The sequence below is a fragment of the Pelodiscus sinensis genome, chromosome 23 (genome assembly GCF_049634645.1).
Source record: "Pelodiscus sinensis isolate JC-2024 chromosome 23, ASM4963464v1, whole genome shotgun sequence".
Lineage (NCBI taxonomy): Eukaryota > Metazoa > Chordata > Testudines > Trionychidae > Pelodiscus > Pelodiscus sinensis.
In genome coordinates this window covers 12,611,856-12,622,740 of record NC_134733.1, presented here as the reverse complement: position 1 = coordinate 12,622,740, position 10,885 = coordinate 12,611,856, and the positions used below count along the sequence as shown (strand labels likewise).

At 43.9% G+C, this 10,885-nt stretch overlaps 1 protein-coding gene across 3 annotated transcripts in view; it reads left to right on the top strand.

The window, feature by feature from the left end:
• Positions 1-1,502: 1,502 nt before the first annotated feature.
• UBE4B (ubiquitination factor E4B) overlaps positions 1,503-10,885 on the top strand; it is an 89,756-nt gene continuing 80,373 nt past the window's right edge. Inside the window, exon 1 of one of the 3 annotated variants that reach the window (XM_006127067.3) lies at positions 1,503-2,154. In XM_006127067.3, coding sequence (XP_006127129.1) covers positions 2,131-2,154 — 24 coding nt within the window. In that variant the 5' untranslated portion in view covers positions 1,503-2,130. The remainder of the gene's footprint in view (positions 2,155-10,885) is intronic. The other 2 variants (XM_075906353.1, XM_006127069.3) reach the window with 2 other exon arrangements.

Genomic DNA, 10,885 nt, shown 5'->3' with positions numbered 1-10,885 from the left:
GAACGAAGTTTACACAGGGATGGCAAAAGAGCACGTCCTTTTTTTCTTTTATTTTTTTCCAGAAAAGTGGACACGGCATTGCTTTTCAAAGATACTAGAGGTATCCCGGAAAAGCACTGCAGACTACACGTAGTCTATCTGTCCTCTCACTTTTCTTCACATGTTAGAACAATGGTTCTCTTCTGGCTTCACTACTAAACTTGTTGCATTATTGAGACCAAGTCACTTCACCTATATGTGTCTTAGTTTTCCCCCTCTATACAATGGAGATATCCCTGATGGATAGATGAGTTGTCATAAGACATATAATTAGTTAATAGAAAAACACTACAATTATGGAACAAAAAGTGAGCAATATTTAGTCCTTTTGCTCTTCAAAAGGACTTCATACTATAAAACAAGCTAGATAAATGGGAATCTATTTAAATGATAATAAACGGCTGAAAGACCCTCATACAAATTCTAGAAACCTGACTAGGGCATGGCAATAACACTTGCTGCTAACAGATTAATATGAATTCCATTGCCCAGTGTTACCATACACTGAGGTATGAGGGCTTGCTCCCAATGGCAGACCTGCCATGGATTTTCCAAGCACTGGAATTGCACTCCATGAGATCTGATCATACCAAAATTAGACCCATTGTCATAGGTTAAAACAGATTAGCTTCTCGTGAGGTTGTAGCATAGTTTTATTGTCCTCCATAATGAATGGGAATTTTTCTGATAAACAGAAAAGGGCTGGAGGGGGGGAAAAAATCACACAAAAGCAGCCAAGCTGCTGCACACCAAGGTAAATTTACCATGATACCCCTGTGGTTATGGTCACAGGAAATATGTATTCAGCAACTGACCCAGCAGGTCACCCAAAACTGGCAGGAGTGTGAAATGTTGTCTGGGCTTTGGAAGTTACTGAATGTTCAGATTCAGGGAACAAGCACTTCAGCATTCTGGAGAATTTCCCTAGCCACCTCCCAACAGCTCCTCCCACAAGGACAGGAACATTGTTCTCTCCCAGGTTAAACAAAAGTCACATGGAAACTCTCACCCTCCCTCCTACTTGAGTCTCTCCTACTTGTTACGTCCAATTGTGGAGACATCCGCATGTGGCTTAAAATATTCTTGATTCCTTTCATTCTCCTTGTCCCTTTCTCTCACAGCTTTTTCTCTTGTTCTTTTCCTCCCCACCCGTCCCCCTTGCATCTCTGTCCTCCCCACCCGTCCCCCTTGCACTCCACCCTCCCGGTGACCCGCTCTACCCTCCCCACTCCTCCCATCTTCCCAGCCACCTGCCCCCGTTCCTTCTCAATCCTGCTCACCTCACACCTTTCAGTCCCTCCCAGTCTCTCCTCCTCCGGCCCCACGCCCTTCTCTCACTCCCCCCCCCCGCGCGCCCCTCCACTGTCCCGCCCCTGTTGCTATGGCGCGGCGGCCGGGCCCTCCCCTCGCCGTGCCGCGGCTGGCGCGCTCCCCCCGCCCTGAGCGGCCCTGGCCGCCGCCGCCGCCTCCTCCTGCCGCTATTGGCCGCCTCGGAGCTGGCCTCGGCGTGCTCAACTCGCTCAGAGCAGCCGGGCGGGCTCACGTGATCTCTCCCCAAGATGGCCGCCGCGCCTTCTTGTTTTGATGAATAATCTCTGTGTGGGGCAGGGGCAGGGAGCCGGGCAGCGGCCGGAGGGGCAGCCGGGCGGGGCACTGAGCGGGCAGGGCTGAGCCGGGCGGGCACTGGTCCGGCGGGCAGCAGGAACGGGAGCAACAGGGCAAGGCGGCAGCGGGAGAAGGGGGGGAGCAGGAACTGAGGCATCTGAGCTAGGGCACAGGAGAAAGGGGAGCAGGGGCTGGGGCATAGGAGGCGCCTGGGACTGGGGCAGGGTACAGCAGTCGCAGCTGGGGCGCAGGAGGGGCAGCCGCCGCCACTGAGAGGACCTGAAGCTGCAGTTGGCAGAGGGGTTTGCTGCTCCCCGCCTGAGTGGCAAGCCGAGAGAGGGTGCGTTCTGTATTGTGCTTAACCTCTGACTATGCAATTCTGAGGCACCCTTGGGGCCAGAGGCAGCAGGACCGAACTCCCCCGAAGCTCCCATCCCACAGAGAAGCAAAGAGCCCCAAACTACTTTCACCATTAAGAGGAAAACGATGGAGGAGCTGAGCGCTGATGAGGTGAGTCAGGGCGAGGGATCTTGGGGAAAGGTTGGGTGCTGGGAGGGAGAATGGTAAATCAAAGGGAATCTTGGCATTAGGGTGGATCTGACAGTATCTAGTACTTTCTAGGTGAGAATGGGATTATGAGGGTATCTTGAAATCGAGGGTTACATCTAGGGTACTGGGTAAAGCTATTCGTTTTATTGATGTGGAGAAGGAGGAGGCACTAGCTCTGGGGGATTCATGTATCCGAAGGGAAAACTTGGATTTAAGAAAAATACAGCAAATAATGTGGTTGTCAAGTGTTGGTTTTTTTGTTTATTTGTTCACTAATCTGCCCTTGTAGCACCTCAGTGTGTTTTTTCTTGCTTGTAATTATCTTGTTTGAGGGAGGAAGTTGAATTCTTTTTCTTGTGGTTAATTGTTTATTTGTATGTTTGTACTTGCCAAGTCCTGTTCAGTTGGAAAATGACTTTTTCTGTTAACTTTTAGGAGTTGTTGGGTTTTTTTTTAATCTCATTATTGGAATTTTTACCTTTATTTTTAAATGAGATTTAAAATATTCAAAATTCTTCCCCTTGTTAATGCTTGAGACAGCTAAAGTGTATGTTTGATTTCATATTTAACAGGATTTTTTTTTTCACAACTAGTATGAAGAACTCAAGTTAACTCATGTTGGAATAGGTTAATCTTTTTTCTCTGTCTGGCTTAGATTGCTTTAATTTCTCCTTCTCTCTTATTCTTCCAGTTAAAGTTGTAGGTTATTTTTTGTGGAGGGCAATATGTGGAGCAAATAATTTGTAAACTGCTTCTGTTTCTTCCTGTTAAATGGACCCTTATGTACTCTCAGGATTTGCTGTTTTATTTTTAGTTTAAAGAAAGATTATTTTACTTTTGAAATTTTGCTGCTTTGGATATTAAAGTTTTCCAGCCTCTGGGTAACCTCCAGCTGCCTGAGCATCCAATTCATATACAACTTCAAACCTGCCCTCTCCCCCTTCCCTGACACACATTTTCTATACTGCTACAACATAATGGTAGGTTTTCAAATTAGGGGTGGCAACCCAGTATTGAGTTGTGAAATGTCAGGCACTGGGTCTCATTGCTGCAGGGTGATCAGGTGACCAGTGGTGTTGCTGAGGCAGGCTACCTGCCTGTCCTGGCACTGCAGACTGCGATGTGCCTTAGAAGCGGCCTGCCCTGAGCACTAGCTCTGCACTCCCATTGGTTGGGAATCTGCTGCTGGATGCTTCTGGGGCGCAGCATGGTCTATGGTGCCAGGAAAGGCAGAGAGCCTGCCTTAGCACCACTTAAAGTAAGCCTCTCCCCCAAAGCCAGAGCCCCCTCCTGTACCCCAATGCTCTTATCCTTAGCCTCACCCCACCCATACTCTAGTCAAATTATGTTGGGTCTCAAGCATCAACAATTTTCTTCAACTGGCTTATGAGAAATAAAGTTTGAAAACCACTGATCTAGTGCATCAGATTCAGCTGGTGTACTACTAGGTTTATTGCAAACTTACTCTCTAGAGTTAGTATATAGTGGTGATAAATGGCTTTTACTCTGTGTCATACTTGGTGTCCAGCTTTTAAAACAAGGCTGCTGCTGCTGCTGTTTAGGTTTGTATTGCAACATCAGTGAAGTTTTTGATCATGTTGTAAGTTATGATTTAGTAGTCTTAATGTGTCGCAATTAGGGATGTAAATGAGTAGTCAACTATATGATTAACCCATAATTTAAAAGCTGGTTCCCCCGAGTGTTGGCTCTGCAGTGCTGCCCACCCCATCCCCCTGTGCTGTTGCCTCTATCAGAGGCAGCAGTGTGTGTCGGGGGGACACGGGAGACTGCTGTGAAGCAGCCTCTGTCTGTGGCAAGCCTGGCCCCGCCACTAGGTAGAAGCTGCTTTGCAGCTGCAGCCCCTGTCCGTGGGTGGTCTGAGCTCCCTGTAGATAGAGGATGCTCTGCATGCTGTTGAACAGCCCTTGTCCATGGTGAGCTGGGGGGGGGGGGCGAGGATCCAAGCTCCCCCACCCCATCCCCCCGGCAGCAGGCTCCCCCACCCCATCTATCTTCCCCCCAAAGCAGCCTCTGCTCATGGGGAGCTCAGACCCCCCCCCCCCACCCCTGACAGGGGCAGCTACCACTCCTCGCTGCTGCTTCTGTATCAGAGGCAGCAGCGCAGGGTGGCAGGCAGCTGGTCTGCACAGGCAGCTGGTTTTTAAACTGACTCGCCTCACAGACTGGCTCCCACCTGCACTCTGCACTGCATCCTGTGATACAGAGGTAGCAACATAAGGTGTCAGGGGGCTCCCCAGGAGTGGGGCCATATTGCACTGGCTGCTGGCCCTGCTCCTGGAGACTATAGAATAGTCAAGTAACTGATAAGAATTCATGCAGTTACACAACTGTTCAATTACCCAGTATCTAACATTGCTAGTCACAATAGGAGTTAGGAAAAAGTGCTTCATAGGTATGTGGCTGGGAAGGGGCTTCATATGCTGTGGTGGTACAGAGACTACATTTCCCATATGGCATTGGGTGGGGGAATACTAGTAATGCAGTTCGTATTGTGGTGGACAACCTATAATTTAGTAGGTATGTTTCATGAGCAATATTTTTATATCTGTAATCCTTTAATCATACTTCTCAACTGTGTTTATGAAGCATTTTATGTTAGATTTTAGACCACCCATAGAAACCTGGTTATGTCACTGTTGCTGAAAATTACTGATATCAGAACTGCAGCAACATGGACCTGAGATTGCAGAATATACGAGTCCTTCATGAGGGAAAATCTCTGACTCTCCCTTAAGCAACTTCCTAAAGTCTTCTACAAGCTTTCTAGTACAATTAAAGATCTCAGCTGGTTGGTCCTTTGGCTGGTTTCTTGAGGCAAGCTTTATATGTTTTTTTAAGGGAGTAATGCCATCGTGTTTTGTTAGCGCACACACTCTCTTTTAACTGGATAAGACCTTTTTCAGAATCAAGTCAATTTTTTCCCCCCAACTTCCCCTTTTTGCTGCCACTCTTTGCAGCGAGTCCTGAATCTGAGATGGCTATTATTGGAAGTTATAGATGTTTTTAAAATGACTATATTTCCTTTTGTTAAATTGGATGGATCTGAGAAGAGAATGCTTTTCAGTAGAAACGTCATATGCTGAGCATTCCCAGTGACTGAAAATAGAGTCTTGGGAAGGATTCTCTTCTAATGTCAAAATATAATTTAAGTACAGTAGAACCTGGCTGATTTGTGCTAATGTCTGTGAGATCCATGGCACGTTATTGAGTTTTGCAGATTAGTGGGTAAATAAAGAAACACAACTTTAAAAATGCAAGCCTGAACACTACAAAATTATATGTTAAGGCCTGAACTAGGGATGTTAAATTGCGGGTAACTGACTAATTGAATAGTCAATGGATTTTTCATTGACTATTTGACTAGTCGATAAGCCATTTCTGCCTTTGATGTGTAGCAACAGCCTTAGTGCTGTTGCTACACTTTAAAGGTGAAAGCGCCACATGGAGCCTGGAGTCATATGGGGACTCCCTACTGACCCTGGACTCCGTGCAGCGCTGCCGCTTTGAAACGCCGCCACAGGAGCCCGGAATCAGGCTCCTCGCTGCATTTCAAAGCGGCAGTGCCACACAGAGTCTGGGGTCTGTGGGGCCTGATGCTGGGGTCCTGCGGCGGCGTTTCAAAGCAGCAGCGCCAGGTGGAGCCCGGGGTGTGGTGCCTGGCTCCACGTGGCACTGCTGCTTTGAAGTACCCCTGTACTCCACCCCCCCTTGTTGCCTCTTTCTGATTGAAGTAGCAAAGATGGGGAGCGACTAGTTGGCAAGCTTGTTGACTATCTGATAAGCATTTGTTTCTTGGATAGTCAACTAGTCCTTCACATCCCTAGCCTGAACTACCTTAAAGTTAAAGGGATATGTAGAATTTATTTCAAATGAAGAAAATCAAAGCTTTGTGATGTATTTGTGGATAGTAGTAAATGTTCTGAGGTATATATTGTAAAAGAACTGAAGTCTTAAAGGGAGAGTGAAATACAGCTCAGTCTTAAATCTAAGGTATGTAGCATAGCAAAGGGAAAGCCAACAAGGTTCTGCTGAATATTGTGAGGTTTCCATATTATCATGGACATAGGATGGGATATTGCCAGACAGAAATATAATCACAATATTTAGTAAAAGAAATGGATGGATTTTTCTGTCAGAAATGAGTGAGCCCAACAAACGAAAACTGAAAGAAATATGGCAGAATAATGGTCTTGGTGAATTTACTAGTGTCTTATAATATTTTGGGGTGTCTTTAAGGTTGCCAGATGGTTTCAACAAAAATACTGGACTCACTTGACATTACATCACAATCTACATTACATCTTATTTAGAAAATACTGGACATTTGTATTTTCTCAATTTATTTCCCAGACAGAAAGCTCAAATACTGGACTGTCCAGCTCAAATACTGGACACCTGGCAACCCTAGATGTCTTTTCCCCTTATGCATTCCTTTCCTTCTTTAGCAGTTAAATCTCTTGGAGTTTTCTAAATATATTGTTTTTGACTTAATTTGTATTAAGAATGTTAATGTGTTTAGTTAAATAATCATGTAACCACTGAAAAGTTAAGCAGTTACATGGTTACATGTGGGGGGACAGGCAGGCGGGAGCTTGTGTGATAGGGAGCCTGGGCTCATCAGTTAGCGTGCACGATTACACGCAGGCTCCCAGTATGTGTGGGGAGCCAGCTTAAAAGCTGGATACCTGTGCATACTGGCCCCTTCCTGTTCCCCCCACCACCCCTGCTGATGTGTTTTATGTATCAGAGGCAGCAGCAGGGAGGAGGAATTGGCTCCACTTCATAGAAAAATATGGCTAGTCTTTTAAAAAAGGATATTAATAGGTTCTGATTTAGATTCTCTTATGAACTCTAACACTTTGTTCCACAAAGAGTTTTCACACTTCCTGACAGATTAAACTTCCATTGAAGTCAATGGCCTTCCATTCACTTTAGTGGATGTTTGGAAACCAAAAGGACCAGTCCATAGCAGTCACTTGAAAATTACTATCAATGCTTGTGCCTCTATATTGTATGCTTTTCAGGGTAAGGGCTAGCATCTGTTTCGCATACCTCACTAATTGCATAGCAAAATGTTCACTTTTATAGCGCTAAAGCTGCATGCTGATGCAACTTTTCATGGTGCTATAATAAAGCACAGTTTCAAAACAATAAGGCCCGTAGCACTTAAAGAAGATTGTGAGAAGATGGTCTACAAGAGCATGGAGACACAAAAGAGAAGCAGAAGCATCAGGAGAGTATGAGAGCTAGGTGGGACGAATCAGTCTAGAACTGGATGAGTTGCAGATAAGACAAAGCAAACAATTTGCATGCAAAAACAAGAACAAAAATTGGGGATGGAAAAATGTGGCCTAATTTGACACAGTGTAGCGAGCTGTAATTTCTTAATATATCCTTATTTGAAAATGGGCTAAATAACTTCCATCAAGTTTTTCAGTGAACAAGTGCCTTCAGAAGATGAAATACTTCTTAAACTTGCTTAGCATGCTGGAGCTGATATCTCATAGAGAAATAAATTGATATGTTAGGGCCTGGGAGTTAATAGTACTTCTTCTTTTGGCATCATGCAATTTTTAAACTGCTCTTTCAAGGAAAAATAAATGTTTGCTTAGAAGCTCAGCTGATCTAGTACTGATGCTTCAAAATAGGTATGAATAAAAATCACTTCAGTTTTTGGTGGTCAAAGGTATATGAAAATGAAAGACTAGTTGCCTTGGTTGTATCTTTATTGGTCTGTTGTACAAAGTCCTCAGTTTGCTATTTTTAGTGATACAGCTATTTATCTTTTGTGTTGTTGAATATCCAACTGACAGCTTTATACAAGTCCATTAAGATTAAAAATGTATTTCTGAAAGCTAATTTCCAGAAAGAGCCTACATACATCTAGTGCTAAGTGAACTCATAGGAACCAGTGCAACAGTTTGATGGGTCTGCTTAGATTTTTTTTTTTTTTGCATTAACCTTTTATACAATATCAACAAATTATGTAATAGAGGGAAGGTCATTCTTGATGGTTCATATAAAGAATGGTATATAATAACTTGCTTATTATGTATGCGATGCTGTTGAAACCATACATAATATGTGTATAGTGCAGGGTTACTGTAAGGTAAACAGTGGTCCTTTCTTAGTAAAATGTTTCAAAATATTACCTTGTTTCTTCATGCTTTGGTAAAACTGAGTTCTGTCCAACAGGTGAATGTAAACGGGGTGATAATTTAGAGAAGAGCTGTGGGAACTTAATCACAGTCTTAATACATTTGTGACTCGAGAGTTGGGGTCTCGTGTCGAGCACTGCAAGAAGCGTCAGTCCCTGCCCTACAGAACTTAGGGCCAGATCTTTAAATGTATTTAGGGCCTCAGCATGAAGATGGGTACGTGCCAAGCTTTTCAAATTCAAATGTGCCTAGGTGCCTTACTCACATTAGGCTTCAGCTAAATGGTGGAAGCAAGATTTCTGGAAAAAAAATATTCATGGTTACAAAATGAAAATATGAGGCATTCTTTAAACATTTGAAAGAAACTTTCATTTGTTTTAAAATATAGTGACCTATCTGAGCCTAGGAGTAGTAAACAACACTGTGCTTTTGTATTGTTGCTCTTTTTGGGTCACTGCTGTTTGAAAAGTTTCTTCATGACAGTTTACAAGCTGAAATGGTGAATCCCTAGAAAGGCAGGTGGTGGTTGGCCCAATAGAATGTCAAAGGCATAAAAATGTAAGTTGCGAATGAGGCAAACCTAAGGATTGCATGTGCTCTGTTGTTGCAAGCAATGGTTATGACTGTTCTCCGTAGAACTTCTGAGTTAACTGTTGTTTGGATCTATCACTTTATGTAGTTGGGGGAGATATAAAGTGACAAAAGTGTGTACTCAGATCTTGATTATCCACTTAATACTGGTGTGATGAGAAATAATGAATATCAAAGGTGATTTTCTGTGCAATTAATACAAGTTGTGTGCCAGACATGACCTTGTCTGTCTATACATTTTACGAATGTGCATCTGTCTGTCTGTGAGTCTGTTTTTCAAAAACTCTCTCTAAACAATATGAGCTAGGGCCACTAAATTTGGTATGCATCTTCTTCTCCTAACTTAAAGCAGGGTCATGGTTTGGTTATGCCAGGAAAATGGAATCTGCCTGGAATGGGACTGTTTTCCATAACATGGAAAGGGAGGGGTCTGATCAGAGGAGATATGCAGAATGACCACTGGAGGCTGTTGCACCACCAAGGGAGTGGCTAACTGGGGATAAGGCTCCACATGGCTGGCCACCGGACTGGGTAAATGGCCTCCCTGTGTCAAATCCCATCCCTTCTCCCTTGATTGCAGCACGAGAGTGGGGAGGGAGAAAACCCGCACTGCTGCCTCCCCCCCGACCAGGCGGGGGATGGGGCAGGGAGAAAGAACCTGCTGCCTGCCCTGAGCCCTCCCCTTACCAGAGCTCCCCCTTCTACTAATTCCCCAGTCCTGATTCTTGCACTGCCCCACTTCCCCTGCCCTGAGCCCCTCCTCAACCCTCCACCTTGACTGCTGCATCCCCCACACTCCCAGTGTCCTATCCTGAGTCCCACACATCCCTAATGCTTTGCCCTGACTCATGCACCCTCCACACCGCCTGAAGGACCCAGGCAACAATGGGTAAGTCTTCTAGTTTTGGAAAATTAAAGTTTGATTATATTTGAGGATAAATTGGTAAACATGCTGATCCATTGTTAATGTTTCAGGATGTGTGTCCTTGCCTCTCTCCTCTGTTGTTTCCCCACTTGACCCCAAATTTAGTTGTCTACTGCAAAGGTAAAAGCTAGCAAGGCAGAAAATGTTCTTGAATAATGGTGGAAAAGTCTGACATAAAAACTTATTTTATTTTCCCATTATGCTTGAATGATTTTTCTTGTATGTATTTGATGTCTTCCTTTTTTCCTTGTTTTCCTCCTCTTAATTCCTTTCCTCCCAGTCATACCAATAACTGACTCACTGTGTTTCTCCTTCCCATTTCCCACCCACTTTTTTCCTCCATTCTGCTTACTGTTTATTTGAAAAGCATGCTGTCAATATGAGTTGAATGATGGGGAAATAGATTATTTTTAAACCCTAATGCAATTTCCAATTACATTTATAAAATCAGCAGTCTTGTATTATTAATTATCCTCCTTTACACAACTTCTATTTGTGAGCAAAGCTTGCTTAATTTGGTCTGGCTGTAGGAGTGTTGGTACAGGTGGACTTGGGAAATGGAAAAACCTAAGTGAGGACATGTGGTTGACATTTCCTTAGCTATGCATCAGTGTGTCAGGGGATGACTTTTCATTTTCCAGATAACATTAGCTGAGTTGTGTGATATTTCATCATCACTCTACTTATCTGTAACTTCTCAATCATTTTTTTTTCATCTATTCTGCTGGATATTAATTCAAATGGAGTGGTTAGTCTTCAAGCCTATCAGATCTTGCTAATAAAGTTTGTTTTTGTTTAGTCCACTTGCATTAGTTTGAATGAGAGTGATCGCTCCCCAAGCCTTTAAAAGAGCCCTCACCAAAGGCGCTTAAGCGAAGTAAATAGATGTGGGATAAGGGGGTAGGTCCTCATATGGATCAGTAACTGGTTAAAAGATAGGAAACAAAGGATAGGAATAAATGGTCAGTTTCCACAATGGAGACAGGTAAATAGCAGG